At 33.9% G+C, this 17,029-nt stretch overlaps 1 protein-coding gene across 1 annotated transcript; it reads right to left on the bottom strand.

Moving 5' to 3' along the window:
* Nucleotides 1-211: 211 nt before the first annotated feature.
* On the bottom strand, nucleotides 212-9,597 carry LOC104898384 (purple acid phosphatase 22). Its single transcript, XM_010685461.4, has 5 exons — nucleotides 9,271-9,597; nucleotides 8,772-9,060; nucleotides 2,334-2,899; nucleotides 1,619-1,707; nucleotides 212-600 (listed from the first exon to the last, which is right to left on the bottom strand). Exons 1-5 carry the CDS (start codon nucleotides 9,445-9,447, stop codon nucleotides 384-386), a joined length of 1,338 nt encoding a protein of 445 aa, XP_010683763.2. The 5' UTR covers nucleotides 9,448-9,597; the 3' UTR covers nucleotides 212-383.
* Between the last annotated feature and the right edge of the window lie 7,432 nt (nucleotides 9,598-17,029).

The following is a 17,029-nucleotide window of genomic DNA, read 5'->3' as shown; positions in this document are numbered from 1 at the left end:
AGGCCGGTCGATCTTTCCCAAACTGTTAACGTCTCGGGACCAATCGGGCGACTTCCGCCCGGTCGTAGTTCATGACGGACGCTCGATCGGGCGCGCCTACAGAAATAGCATCTGACAAATTTTCAAGGCACAAAACTTAACAATTCACGTCAAGTATATTATAACGATATGGTTGAGAAGGTATACTTGAATCCAAAACAACACTTGCTAATATCAATAACCAAATAGTCCATTCATTAGTTTGAATCTCAAAGTAAGTTTCATAACATTGAGTATTTACGTAATATTTCAAAATGACTATGATCGAAAGCTAGATTCGTCATATATATGGATGAGCGCTAGTGCCTCAAATTGCTACTCTTACAATCAAACAGTATGGTCTCTTAAAATTCTTCGTGGATAATGGTCGACATATTCAGCGAGCAAGTGGTGGACGAGCTTAAGCTTTCAAGCCATAGCTCGTCTGCAATTGTTGATGCATTTGATTCCTTATTCCGATGCCATGACCAATGAGCTTTTCTAGCATCTAATATTCTCAGCCGTCCATGTCCAAAACTTGGCTCTCTGTACATCGAGATAGACGGTGCAGGATTTTCAAACCTTAAAATAGATAATATAAACTATATTTATTAATTTGCACCAAGAAAAACTGAATGATATAAAGTTATAATAGCTTCCGTGAGCACTACTATACGGTCTATGGAGACTACCATTTGGTGTAAAACTATATTCTTATCCTATTCGAAAACTTGGGATATTTGATACTTGGAAAATTTTTATCTGATTTAAGCTATGTTCAGTTTATCTTATTTTTGCTTATTTTAGATCTAATAAGATCAGATCATATCAGAAAAAATAAGTTTAGATCAGAAAAAAATAAGTTCAGATCAGATCAGTTCAGATCATGCTTATATTTAAAAATCATTATATCTTTCATTACATATTAGTAAAAATTATAATAATTATATTGAATATTAATAAAGTACTCATTGAGACGAATCAAACAAGAACCCACATGACTATATTTTTTCTTATATATTGAGAAAAATCTAAAAGATAAGATCTTGTAATCAGATCAGTTCAGATCAGATCAGATCAGAAAAAATAAGTTCAGATCAGATCAGATCAGATAAGTTCAGATCAGAAAATTTCAGGTGAACTAAACATAGCCTTATAAGGCATCATATTTGAAAAAAGTTTTTAGACCTTTTGAAATAATGTAAAAACACTCCATAATGTCAAATACCAAGTCAAATAGTATATGATATCCAACCATATTTCGAAAATCAGACATCATAAAGTTTGTAAATGTTGTAAAATACTCCCTCCGTTTGAAAATATAAGGCACGTACGATATTCGAGGTTGAACTTTAACCGTTAATTGCTCTTAATATATGTTGATAGAAAATTTAAAAAAATAATATTATTATAGTATTTTTCAAGACGAATCTAATGGTATAATTTTTGTAATTTTTATAATTTTTATTTATCATATTATGAGAGGTATTTGTGATCAAAGTAAATTTTTTTAAAACGTAAATGCCTTATATTATGAGGAAATAGTAAATAACTCGGCAAAATAGACGATGTAATACTTTAAAGTTTAAAATATACTTACATCAAAGCAAGACCTTCTCTATTCCCTCCGTCACCGATAGTAATATGAAGAGGTGCACATGGATCAACTTGGTTATTGTAAACTCTAGTCTGCAATCAATCCAAATGTAATCAAATCTAACATAATTACTTAGACCTTCATAGTACATTTAGCTACAAGAAGTGAAATGTATTTAGATATGAAAAGAGGCCGGTATACAAAAATTAAGTTAACTAATACTCCCTCTGTCTCAAAATATAGTTCCCATTTTCATTTTAGGTTTCTCAAAATATAGTTTTCGTATTTATATTTAGTTTCGTATCTTTCTATAAAAATCGTGTCCCCATCATTTCTTTGCTTCTTGAATCTTGTTTTTTGCTTTGTTTATTCAGCCCAAGTGTTACAATTAATTTTCTTTCATCAATTATTCTTCATTCTCTCTCCTAAAATCATCTTTTTCCATACACATTAATTTAAATAAATAAAAAATCATTACTACCCCTCTTGGATTCTACTTACCTTAATTTCCGTGAAAAAATAGAAATGAGAACTATATTTTGGGACGGAAAGAGTATTAATTAGTTACTAACCCTAAATTTAAATTCTAGACTTGGACAATATGTCAATAACTTGCAGGTTTCTATAGATCGATTTGGTCCTCCTCAATTGAAGAATAATTTTTCCTTTTTCAAAATTAAAATTTCAAAGTTTAAAAAGTATGAAAAAGCTAACTTACAAAGCGCTCATATGCATGTACATGACCAGTGAAAACCGCATCAACTCTAGCATTATACAACAATTGTTCCATTGCTTGCCTCATGCTCTCCCCTTCACCCTTATGTGCCATATTTGAATTGTACCATGGTGCATGTAGCAACACTATGATCCATGGTGTCTTTACCCTATCAATTTTTGACAAGTCAGATTTGAGCCATGCATATTGATCCGAGTTAGTATCATAGTCAGTGTAAGACCCAAGCATTATGATGTGGGCTCCAGTCACATCAAACGAGTAGTACAAATTTGTGGTGGATCCACTCTCCTCATAGGGCATACGCCATCTTGCGTTATATGCCCTAAAGGGATCAGCTATGAAGGGGATGAACTCGACATCGTGGTTTCCCTGTGTTACCATCCAAGGCCTTTGGCTCGCATATGGTTCAACTAGACGCCCAAAGGTGTCCCATAGAGGCTGTTGGGTATCGGCATATGAGAGATCTCCTGGTAATAAAAACACATCATAGTCTTTTTCGCCGACATGTTCCAATGTCGATTTTGTCCATTCAGTCTGACCGAGGTCCCCTATAACAATTAACACATCAAAGTCGTATATTTCAAAGATTAGATTCAGAATTCTTAATTGGCTCTAATTTACAAATTACAAGCAAATCTAAAATCACAAACTATATCAATTTACTAGTGAGGCTAGGCCGGCTAGCATAACCAACGCACTCAAAGTCCCCTAACTCGTTTACAATTTCAAGAAAACGGGCAGCTCTTTTGGGCTTGGGCTTTCAATTTTTAATCTATTGTACACTTTTAGCCCCCATTAAATTGTTAGTGTATGTTATCCCTTTTCACATTTATATTAAAGGAAAAGTTATATGCAGTCTTAAGAGTTGTATATAAGAAGTTAAAAATGAAAATAAGTTGCATTAATTGATCATTTATTACATCGGTTGATGCAAAAATTTTCCATAAATTCACAACTTATTTCCATTTTAAGTAGTGTATTTATATATTATATGCAACCCTAAGGGTTGCATATAGCATAACTCTTATTTAAATACTACTCCCTTCTTTTCAAATTATAAGTGTAAAAACTTTTACGCATATTAAGAATTTAGTTAGTTTTAGCTAGATTTGCATAGGTAATAAGAATTGACATTAAATATTGTGTTGATGATAGAAAATAACCTATAATCTTATCTTTATAGTATAAAGTTGCATTTAGTTTTATATTGGTAATATAAAATACTTTACATTTTGAAACAAAAACAAATACTCCCTCCGTCCCAAAATATAGTTCCCATTTTCATATTTAGTTCCACATTTTTCCGTAATTTATCTAGAAAAAACCGTGTCCCGTCATTTATTTGCTTATTAAAATTTGTTTTTTTGCTTTGTTTATTCAACTAAGATGTTACAATTAATGTTCTTTCACCAATTATTCTCCATTCTCTCTCCTAAAATCATCTTTTCTCATACAACATTTATTTAAATAAACAAAAAATCTTTATTATCTCCCTTAGATTCTACTTGCATAAATTACCGTAAAAGAAAATGAAAATTATATTTTGGAACGGAGGAAATCGTATAAGAAGATGCTCAAATAGACAAATAGTATTACCTCTGCTTTTTTATTTACCCCCATTTTGACTTCCAAAATTTTAGGCACTTTTTTAATGTTTATGTTTTAGACCCTTTACACAAGATTAAAATACTTTTTTTATAAGAAGATAGATTAAAATACTTCTTTTTTATAAGAAGATTAAAATACTTTTTTTATAAGAAGATTAAAATACTTTATAACATTAAGTTATCAATCTTCAGCTGACGCTAATTATTTGGGCGATAGATTTAGATAGCTTTATTAAGACCTGATTTCAGAATATTGCTAAACTTAATTAAAGAAGATATGACAACATTACTTTAACTGAATAAAATAAATATTAGACGTATCAACTTTACCAAAATTTGACATAAACTCATAAAAGACTATCTTCTATGTGCGTAAGGCCGTAAGCTAAGTAGTGAATCTAGCAGGAGAAATTTTAGAATTTAGAGAGAGTTGACGACATCAAAGTTTATGCTTAAAGCTAAATATGGAAATTGGTGATTCTAGTGGTATTCGATCTGGCAACCACAAGAAAAGGAAAACAGAAATCCACTTGAAGCAAATATAGCTAGAACTAGGAGTACTACTAAAGATGAGAGGATATACGCAACTTGTCATACGTAATTTATGCCGTAAAGTGAAACCTTAAATAGACTACGTCTTCTAGGCTTTAGCTAGTCACTTTCCTTTTCATTCTCTATTAGGATTACGTTAGCTTTAAGAGAAATGCACAAACTTCCTCAAATAAATAAATAACTAGTCTCTACTCATACGATGCGTACGTCGATTGTTTGAGTATGTTCTTAATAAGTTTCATTTAGATATAAATTTAGAAGTGTGATTTATAATTATTGTTATACAAATTAATGTAAAGTGATTAGAAATTGTAATGAACATTTAGATATAAGGTCTTATAGTCAATTTAAATTTATAATTATTTAAAATTAAATAATCATTTTTGTAATTGTGTCAAGTAACTCTATTAATGCTTATTCAATCTAATTTATCATTAGAATTTTGACCCTATCTTTAAATTAAGAAGGATATATTGTAGAAGATTTGAATATCCAATTATATATTTAGCTAAGGACAAAAATGACTTTTTAAAGGGGGACACCATAGCTCCCCGCTTGGCTTATATAATAGAGATATGGTAATTTTCCTCCCTTTTTAAAAATTGCTATATGTTTTTTCTTTGGATGTTTCTATTTAGTTGCTACATTTCTAATTTGGGACTATAGTGCCTACACTATAATTACACTTTTATATTTACTTTTGTCCTCATTCTATTAATAATCGTACCTAAAATAAAATATATCTAATCCTATATCTAATGATTATCTCCCAAACCCTAACCCTTTGTGATGCAGTCGGAAAATATGGAGAAAAGCAAGCGCTAATGTCGATCAAGAACGAATAGATTTACAAGCGATAAATCTGTAGAATTTACGGAATCCACCAGAAAGATAGGAATCTGTGATATTATTAAAAGCCAAAAACTGCCTCCCAATAATGACCTAATAATGTTTAAATACTTAACACAAAACCCTAATACGAAATTAAGGAAATAATAAAATCCGAAAATAATTAAAATGCTGATTTCGGACCTTAAACAAACTCGGATGGCTTAAAAAGCCTATAGGTCACGGCGTAGCAGAAATCATTTTAGGCTTTTTTGTCTATAGGTAGAAATCATTTTAGGCAGAAATCATTTTAGCCTATAGGTCACTTCCGCTTCCAGAAAGGTATCATAATAAGCAATCGGACTCCGTTAGCCCGATCAGTAGAAATCATTTCAGGTTTTATTGTCGAACTTCGTTATCAAACTTATCCGCTAACCTTCCAACTCACCTTGTTTCGCCTTTCCACAACCTCACCAGCTCTCTTCTTTATCTCCTTTATTGTCAAGATTTCTCTGACTCTCCCTTTTCTCCCTCTTCTACGATGCAAAAATTTCATATCCTGTGATTTCTACGACAAATTTTATTATAAAAATTAACACCAGAACAACAACCTACACTTTCTTGCATTGTGATTATTTTGAGACCATTTTCTTGTTTTTAGTTATTGTATTTTGTTTCATGCATGTATATTTCTTTCATTTGGTGACAAGGTAATAATGATGGTAAATGCCCCAGACAAGTCAAACTAAACCCTAGCTGCAAAACGATCGCAATGAAAAACAACACCCCCTTCTCCAACAAAAGTTGTTCCTGCGAAAAGCCCTAGGGGGGGCTCGTTGCCGTCGGAGTAGCCTCGACGCTCTGTTAGTGGCGTCGAGCTCCCCGTGCCTTTCTGGTTTGTGCTTTTTGCTTTTTTTTTAGGGTAATGCTTTTCGCTTTTTAATCGTACACCACCATTTATGGTCTGGCTAGAACCTTCGATCTCTAGATGCCGAGCAGCCTCCGCAGCCTCCTTGGTTAGGTGTGACGGTGGTTCGGCAACAAAGGAAAGGTGGGTCGCGCGACGTGCTAGAAGTGTTAATTACCAGCGACGGCCTTGTTTAGTGTATGTGATTGTCTTGATGAGTAGATCTGGTTTTTCTATGACGATGAATGATCTAGGATATCGGATTAATAACAAAGTGCATCCTAGAGTTTACCATACTCGGATAATTATAACTTAAGGTTTTTGTGTATTGGCAAAGAACACATGTATTTATCTTTATCAAGATCCTTGTTCTCGAGTTCAGTTAGAACTTAAATCCGTCGTCATTCGATCTTCTTGTTTAATTAGGATTGAAGGTTACATTTTCGATCTTCGGATCACGTAGTTGGGTGAAGAGTCAAAGAAATTCACTTCACCCTATGTTCTTGTGATGGCGTTGTATGTTATAACAACTCAAAATTGCATCTCATAGGACGCTCTCTAATTTGATTCATGCAAGTTTTGACCTCCCCAAATGCCAAATTTTTACCTCTTCATGGAAAACTCATGTTACCCTCAATGTAGGGTACAAAGTCATGAAAGAAAGTGACTTCTTTATAGCTCCATCTCTAAAATTCTAGGAATACTTATTACTTCAATGGCCTTGAGATTAATTGTCTTATGAACTTGTGGTTCTACAAGACCAGCTTTGACAATCCATCTTTGAAGATTATTTCGGTTTAATCTATTGATAGTATCCTTCACATATCACCAGTTGTTTTATGCAAGACACCAATGTCATTTCCAACAACAAGAGCCCATGGGAAGCTCCTTATGTAGTTACCCTTCATACCCTTTGCAGACAATGTCAGACGGTTAAGGTAGCGTGGTGATTTGTACCTTTGAGTTAATTTTATTTTAACAGGATTGTAAGAGCTAGTCAATCTCATGTCAGTGTTTGTTTCGTCATTAGTTTGGATGCTTTCTATAGCTTGTACTTTCCTCCCTTTTCCTTTAATTATTATATATACATTTTTCACGCATGTCAATGCAAAACTTTAAGCATATATATCTCTAGTTTTATATTTGTAAAAATTATAAAAAGTATATATTAATAAAAAAAACATGTTAAGAATAATTTAACAAGATCCTAATATTACTATGCTTTTATTTATGTATAAATCATAAATTTTGGTCAACGTGAAATTCGTAAATAGTGTAAAGTGTCAAATTATAACAAAATAATAAAAAAAGGAAGGTAGTATTTTTTTGGCGAGATCAAAACAAATAAACAATGTAATAGCTTAGATACCATGTCAGCGACGATGATAATGTGACTTCACCTCATTAGTAGATGACATTAGGGGTAAAGTTATTTGGATAAAATCCAAAATCCAATTCAGATCAATCCAAATTAGTAATTCGGATCGGATTTGAATAGTGTTCGGATTGATTCAGATTGCAATCTTTAAAAAAATTGTATTTTCGAATCAGATTGGAGGGTAATTGTATCCAAAAATCCAATATAATCGAATCGTAATATGCCTTATATTATGTATCTGGATTTGGCTTAAGTGCTTAACTGAACTTTTTTTTGAAAAGAAGTCTAGTCGATCCATAGCCCGTTTGGCGTAACACTTCAACCATTCCCCTAAAACTCTAACACCACTTAATTCCTCATTTTCTATATCTACTAGGATGTTGTTGTGCTTAATTTATTTTATCGAAAAATTAGAGTTTTAAAAAACCGGATTTTCAGAACGATCGAATCCAATCTAGAGTATGAAAATTCGAATTGGATTGGATCGGATTCAAATACTAATTAATTTGGATTTGGATTGGAAAATTAAAATCTAAATTTTGTTCGAATCGGATTGAATTAGGCCCTAATACAAACTGTTCCCCGAACTTTCACCCTAAATGGCATAAGACGTGGCAAATTCTTGTAAAAGCAACACATATTAAAAATATACTAGTATTTCAGCCCAGGCGATGTTCCGGGTCAGTTTTAATTATTAGATGTATTGTTATTTATAAATTTCATAATTGATACTATTAACTTTTCATAAGTGTTTTGTCGAATGCGAGATTCGAAAATGGACATTATGGCATGATAAGTTGTTCAAAAAAAACTTCTAAGGAATTGGGGATAATAATTTCAATGAAATTTGGGTAAAAGAATATTATTATCTAATAAAAGTGTTAAAGATCAATAAGTTTGTCTACATATTTTTATAACAACATATAATTATAAGACTTTATTATTTTTTACTTTGAAACATTAAAAACATTGATACTACAGTAGATTAGTGGTTAAATTCTGTTTGAAAGGTCATGTGTTAGAATCCTAATAACAAGTCACAAGTATATATAAATAAATACAAGAAATTTCTGTTCACATACTAAAGCATTTAATTATTTGAGTAGGACATGAAAGTAAGGATTGCAAGCATGAATTAACTTACTTACCGACAATGGCAAACTCAATGGGAAAAGAGGAAGGAGGTGTTCTAAACGACAACTCTGGCCCTTTCTTGCTACAACGATAATAGTACGTTGTACTAGGCTTCAATGGTCCTATCACGACATTATGTATTCTTCCCGAACTATACAAAAAATAATGGTACGTCTTATGATCCCCTTTTGCCGATGATTCATATTTTCCTGAATTTGTTCCATATTCTACTATTGATGCTTCCATTCCTTCTGTTATCCATGTCACCCTCATTCGATCATTTCCCACCAACGATACATGAACCTAGCAAATTATAAATAGTCGTCACAATAAAGAATTTAACAATATTTTTTGATATAAAGTGAGATTCGAGTTTAGAGTTGATCATGGGTTGGACCTGACTGCGACTAAAAGAGTCGAATTATGTCATCCCTCAAGCATTAGGCCTTTATTGGGTTAGGCGGGTCATGATCATCAACTCTAATGAATTTTAAAGAGATAGAGGTGGTGAACCTGTTGAGGATCAGAAGGTGAACGCTTGTGGGGAGTTAGTACAACACTCCGAGCAGGCGGCCGCACGAAATCGATAGAAGATGCGGCAAGTAATTGAGTGGTAAATGGGAAGAAAAACAAGAAGTTGAGCAGGAAAGAAAGGAGTAAAATCGTGCACCAACTTTTGGGTTTTGCCATTTTGTTTTTCTGGTAATTAAGTTGAAGTAACGTCAGAAACTATGGTTTATGTGTTAGTTGATGTATTTAAGGGTATGTATGAATTTTATTTAAATGCACATGTGAGGTTTATATAAAATATATATTTGTGGCGGGATTTTAATGACGTGAAGCAAGTCTAATGTAGATAAGAAAACGATATATATATGCTCTTCAATTCAACAAAATTAACAGAAAAAGTATACAATTCCCAACTACAAGTTACTTCAACCATCCTTTTCAATCAGAATTTTTTGGATATTTTCTTAAGCAAGTTTTCAATTTGTATATGATTTTGATATGCTTTTAAAGCTTGGTACTCGAAGTCTCGAACCTCAAGAAATGGACGAAGCACTTCCCCAATATGTAACTAAATTTTCCAGCTGGATTTTCTTTTTGTCTTCATCATTGTCATGCCATAAACTTATTGTCCTATCAGATATGAACCACAAATACTTGAAATCTTAGTTACGTCCTTTGGTATATTATTTAATACTTATTTCTTCCGTCTTTTTATTTACTATATTTCTTTTCTTGGGCTCAAAATTAATAAGGAAAAAGCTAAATGCAACTCTAAGGGCTGCATATAAGAAGCTAAAAATGGATAAAACAAGTATTAACTGATCATCTATTACATCCATTAATGCAAACTTTTGACATAAATTTACAACTAAATTCCATTTTTAAGCAATGTATTTATGTCTTATATGCAGCCCTAAGGTTGCATATAGCATAAGCCAATTAATAAACTTTAGTTCCCGTTATTTTATTAGCATTAAAGAAATTCTATAAAGGGAGGTTCGCTTACATTTGTCTTAATTTGTACTTAATTCATCCACCTTATAATATAAGTCTTGATTTTGTTTTTACACGGGAATTAAGGTAAGTGGAATCTTGTTTTATTTGAATAAATAGATTCATTTTTATTAGAAAACATTTTACATTGTTTTTTTAAAACAAAAATGTTGCACGGTTGAACGTGTAGAGAAGTTAATTGGGGTAAAAAAATTCATTTTATCATTAATAATAATAGTGCATTGGGAGTTGAAACTACGTAGACATTTTCGGAATTAAATTATTTTCATGAGAATATTGCATAATTATTGATTGAAAATAGAAATAGTAATTATATTTTGAGACACTTTATAAGAAAACAGGACTTATATTATGAGACGGGGGAAGTATTTACATAATATCAAATTCTTATAATAAGCAAATAGAAATATTAATTGTTAAATGATGATTCTTGAAAAAAATGTAAAAGGAGATTTACATAGCAAGTAAAGATAAAGCGTAAGGGAAACACACTATACCACATACAAACACATACACTATATCGAAACTTATAATATTATCCTTATTTTCTATAGCATGTTCAATTGTACAATCAACTATATTACATAGAAACAAACTAATCACAAACAAATACACTATCTTACACAAACAAACACACTATAGCACAAAGGAACACTATCACAAATTAAATAAACATACTATATTAAAACTAACAATATAATCCTAATTGTTTATAACAGTTTCAATTGTACAATCACCTATATCACAAAAACTAAAAAATAGGGTAAGAAGTTGAAGAGAGAGAAAATGAAGCAGTTATGAGAGAGAAACAAGGTAGGAAAATCTAAGGAGGGAGAGAGACAAAATAGTAGAAGTTGTAATCATTAGGGTGATAATGAGCCTGACAAGCTCCCGAATAGTTTGGGCTTAGCTCGGCTCAAGTTCAGGCTCAGCTCGGCTCAATTTCGGGCTTAGCTCGGCTCGAAAAGCTCGTGAACACCTCGATTATTATTTTATGCAAAAAAAATTATATGAAAAAAATTTATATTATAAATTATTATATATTAAAAAATTATTTATATTTTAAAAATTATATTAAGTATGTCATTTAAAATATTAACTCAACTAAGGTATATAAAAAAATTTCGCAAAATAAATTTCCCAAACGAGTTCGAGTCGGGCATGAATACGAGCTCAAGCAGCAAAAACTAATCATGAGCTCGACTCCCCCAAACTCGTCGAGCTCACGAGTCGAGCCCATGAAAAGTTAAACGAGTTCGAGCCGAGCCCAGTGCTATTCGAGCTCGGCTCGTTCGATAAACACCCCTAGTAATCATTATAATTTACAACCTACATAACATTATGTGTATCGGGTTAATACGAGTTTTTTTAGTGAATTTTTCATATTTTATTACCTTTTGACCATATTTATTGTTCCTCAATCCGTAATGTTAAGAACACAATTCAATTGTTAAAATATAAATGAGATGCAAAAGGGAAAGAATATCTCAATAATATACTTAGCATCTTTAGCCTTGTCCAGTAACCTTTGATCCGATGATCTGAAATATCTTCCACAAAATTTCCAAACGTGTCAATGTTCAATCATTGAATTCATTTCAAGGAGTAGTTTTCAAGAACTCATCTCTAAAATGTCTAAAGAAACATGTCGGCAAATTAATGTGAACAAGCAACGACTAAGATGAGGCCACCTAGCATGCTGGTAACGAGGATGCTGATGCGATGAAGCATATTCTTCATGTCTTTCAATTTGAAGACATATACTAATGCTAGTATTCCTAGGAATTTGCCACAACTTTCGGAGCTAATTGACTCTGAACAATCCAATCATGCTTTCGTCTTAGGTGTACGCATGTACACAACACCGGAAGTGTTGATTATGGTATGTAAGATTTTCTTTATAAATTTGCAGTCTGTACACAACACCGGAAGTGTTGATTAAGGTATGTAAGATTTTCTTTATAAATTTGCATTAATTAGATAACGGAATACAAACTAAAACTAGTTAATAGCTTAATATAACCAAATAAAATAAACTAAAACTAATATGAGCATAAACCGCGACCCTTAGAAATGAAGGATTGCGTTCAAAAACTGCAGCCCTTCCTTTTTGCCCAAGGGATGCGTTCAAAAACTCCAGCATTTCCTCTTGCCCAAAGGCTACGTGCCAAAAACGCAACCCTTGACGTTTTTTCCACTGGTGTTTGTGAAAATTAGATCAATGTTAATTTGCTAGCCGCTTCCGGCCCACTCAATTTGGTACAAAATTGGATTTGTGTGCCCGATTTTGACCAGATCGGATGAGCTTTTCTCCACTAGTGTTAGTATAAGAAATGCACCCCTTTGTCATTTTGGTATAAAAAAAATGAATTTTATATTTGGGTAAAAATGCAGGCTTTGACAAATAGACTTAATTTTATGAAATGCTAAACATCGTCAAAAATTCTTAAAATCGCTCTGGGCTCATAAAATATTTCCAACTTTACCCTTCCCTTTTTTCGTTTCTTATCCCAAACCACCACCTCCTTCCACCACCACCACCTCGATTGCCACCACCTCAATCCCCACAACCACCTCCTCCAGCCCCGCCGTCACCACTTGCCACCACCCACCTGAATTTTTTTAATTATTGGGCGGAATGTCTGGCCACGACGTTCCACCCATGGCCCAAACGTTTGGTATGGAAATTTAGGCCATGAGTAGAACAATCTGGCCAGACATTTTGCTCATCGCCCCTAAATTGTTGAATTTTTTTAAGGGGTGGAACGTTTGGCTAGGATGTTTCACCCTGGCCCAAATCAAATGTTTTTCAAGAGGTTGGTGGTAGGTAGGATGTGGTGGGTGGTACTTGGGGTGGCAGGTGGTAGAAAAAAGAGAAGGGGCAAAATTGTACATTAAAGTGAGTCCATGACTATTTTCAGAAATTTGATGCGGTGCTTAACAATCTCCTTAATTTTTCAGTGAGTTTATGAAATGAAATAGTATTGTTTATCATTCGTTGTTCCATAGTTTTTTTATTTTACCCTATATGATATGGTAGACATATAAACCTATTTTGCAGTGAACATTCACTTATGAGGTTAGATCTTGTATCTCATTCTATATAATCGGGATCAAAAATTAAACAAGCATAAATATTTAAAATAAAAGTGAAGTATAACATCATAAATTCCAAATTTAAAGAGCCTCCTTATATAAATCACAATTTTGTTATGTTTAAGTATAATCTTAAGTTTGTAGAAAACTTTCTCCTAGTAAATTAGTAATCCCAATCGATTAATACATAATTTTATATGTATCAACCACTTTGGTAAATGAGTAATCCCCAAACTATGTAGGCTAGCATAGTCTCAGAAAAAAGCATCATTAATAAATGAGTATTTATATAGCAAAGAGTATTAGAGTATCAACTAAGGATATGATTTGTAATATAGCGAGGGTTTTCCCTACACTCCTTAGTTATTGTAGAAATCAATATATTGAGAATTGTAATGAACTATTCTAACTTATAATGCTTTGTTTAACAAAAAAAAAAAAAAAAAGTTTCACAGCTTCGATCATTGAATTCAGCCCACCGTCCTCATCTGCATCCTAAGATTTCCAGCATTATTTGGAAAGTTTGACGTGCAAAGCTCCCCTTATTTTTAAATTTAATATCTTTATCATATCTTCAATCCAAAGAATTGACTGTTGATCATTAGTTATTTATATAATAAGTTGATGTTATTTCCCTGGCGAGATTCTTTCCTGATGCTTTATTCTCGATCAGATAATTAATTGCGTGCCTCTAATATAAACTAGCAATACTGTAGATGAAGTTGATTATGAAAATTTGCTTGACAATTTTTCTCTCTTTTTTGTTTCAGAGGGATGTGAATTTGTTATTGTTTAATGTCCACGCGTACATTACATGTCCAGATATACTTATGTTTGAAGTTATCTTTGATCACTTGCTCAATTTGAAATGACGCAGTCGGAAAGTATATGGAGAAAAGAAAACGCTAATCTAGATCAAGAACAGACAGATTTGCAAGCGATAAATTTGTAAAACTCCGGAATCCACCATAAAAGAGTACGAACTCTTTGATAATATTAAAAGTCCAAAAACTGCCTCCAAATATTGACCTACTAATGTCTAAATACGTAAAACAAAACCCTAATTAAGGAAATAATAAAATTCGGAAATAATTAAAAGGCTGATTTCAGGCCTTAAACGAACTCGAATGGCTTAAAAAGCCTATTGTTCACGGACTCGTTGGGCCGTTCCGCTTCCAAAAAGGTATCACAATAAGCAATCGGACTCCGTCGGCCCGATTAGTGCAAATCATTTCAGGCTTTTTGTCGCGCTTCCTTATCGAACTTATCCGCCAACCTTCCTACATCATGAAATTATGTTAAAAGAATTATTAGCCAAAACTAGTATTTGCTAACTTGATCATTTGACATATTATGTGAAAAGAGTAATTAGCCAAAAATAATATTTGATGATATTACATGGGAGGCTTCTTTTTTTAAAAAAAATAAACTATGAGAAAATTAGGAACTCCTTCTCTCAAGGTAATTTCGTAATTTATCAAAATATTTGAAGATGAGAAATTAGACTCTTGTCTGTTGTCGAGTTGATGATCGTTGTTGAATTGGGCAGAGTGTGCTCTAATTTTGATAGATGATCAGGAACTTGATTTGCTTCTCGGAATATGTGTATAAACTTGATCGTCCGAAATCCTTTACCGATTTGGAGAGTATCCTTTATGAGATAGTCAATCTTCCAGGGCAGTTGAATTTTCCTTGAAGGATGATGATACGGACTTGGTTATTGCCTTCAACTAAAAGGTCAGGAATATTGAAACTTTAGGCATTGAGAAGACTTTCGCAGAGCGCAAGAGCTTCAGCCACAAGACTACAAGAGGAGTTGGATGTATAATGAACCCTTTCGCTATTTACCGCTCGTATTTACTAAAATCACCCGTATTTTTTCTTTGAAATTCCCCTCGTACCCCTCCCTTTTCACCCCTCTTCCTCTCTCATCTCTTATCCAACTTCACCTCCACCTCACAGCATCCCCGGACCTTTACCACCAGTGTACCACCACCGGCAGACCATCGGCCACCATTGGCGGACCACCTCCATCGGCGGACAATCACCATCGCCGGACTCACACTCGCGGACCACCACCACTGCAAACCACGACCACCGGAGAACCACCTCACCGTCGCGGACAACCACCAACGGGATGTGGGTAGTCTTTTAAAAAAAATTCCACCAGCAAGGAAAGGTACCAATTTTTTTTTCATTTCTTCGTTTCCTCCATGGAGGAAACGAAAATCTGTTTCGTTTCCTCCATGGAGGAAACGAAGATATGTTTCGTTTTCTCCACGGAGGAAACGAAAAAAATTCGGTGGTCTCACAGTGGTGTTGATATTGCCTCTGTCGTGGTGGTTGAGACGGTGGTCGTGGTGGTCGTCGTTGTGGTGGTCGTGGTGTTTACTATGGTGGGTGGGGTGAGGTGAGAGAAAGTGAGAATGAGAGTGAGAGGAGGAGAGAGAGTGGGTGAGTATACATAGGGAGTAATTTAGGAAAATCTTGAAAAAAATACGGGCGATTTTTAGTAAATACGGACGGTAAATAGTAATTCCCATATTGTAAATTATGCTAAGATGTGCTTCCCCCATTTCTTTTTAATATGCACACTTTGTGTGTTGGAACTATTTACAAACTTCACATTGACTCTCGTTTGTGACTTATATTTAAGAAAAAATATAGCCAATTTGAATCCGGTTAAACCGTGTTTGCATATATTTTCAAAATTAACTTTTTAGAATTTTTATTTACTGGTAATTGAAGATACTTTCACTGTTTTTTTAATTGAAATGTTAAACACCGTCCCAAAACTTCTTAAATTCGTCTCCAAAAAAATTGAAATTATATTTATGACATTTTTCTTTTCCTAAACCACCACCAGCCACCTCCTGCCACCACCACCCCCATTACCACAATCCCTAGCCCCGCCGCCACTTTGCCACTTCACCACCTCTGCACACCCACCCAGCACCACGCTTCTTCACCTTCCTCATGTCTACGCACCAGCTCCACCCACCCCCTGCCAATACCACCCCATTTGCACAACCACCTGCACGATTTCGGCTTCTGATTGGCACTGAACAACCACCTGCACGCTTGCTGCTTCTCGTTTGGCTTCGACTAAATTTTTTAAGAAAAAACTGAAGGTTGAAACTTCTGCTTGGACTTTCCAGCCATGGCTCAAACGGACGTTTGGGCCATAGCTTGAACGTCCAAGCCAGACGTTCCAGCCTTTGTTCTTTTTTTAAAAGAAAAGACAAGGTGGGTGGTGGCGTGTGCCGTAGGGGTGAGCAGATATACTAGGTACTCGATTCCAAACCCATAATCGGTTGGACCCGGTGGGTTCGAAACTGGTCCTGCTGGGGTCGAGTCTGGGTCCAAATGTGAGGACCCGGTTGCAAGTGGTTTCAATTGTGGGTAGTGAATATTTGGACTCGTTATCCAGTGGGTACCCGATAAATCTAGATACTTGACGAAACCAGGTCTCAGACTAGTATCTAGGGAATTTTTTATGAATGATGAATAATTTAGTCTTAAAACTTATTTGCCCGTCAATAATAGTTTGACCGAAATTATATCAAGGGATACTAATACATACTTCATGGCATGGTATGGTTCTTATTTTTGTCTTTATTAAACATAACAATAACATAATTTAGCTTTTGAT

The sequence above is a fragment of the Beta vulgaris genome, chromosome 7 (assembly GCF_026745355.1).
Source record: "Beta vulgaris subsp. vulgaris cultivar EL10 chromosome 7, EL10.2, whole genome shotgun sequence".
Lineage (NCBI taxonomy): Eukaryota > Viridiplantae > Streptophyta > Magnoliopsida > Caryophyllales > Amaranthaceae > Beta > Beta vulgaris.
Note: the sequence above shows the minus strand (reverse complement) of the source record. Positions and strands in the feature narration are given on the sequence as shown.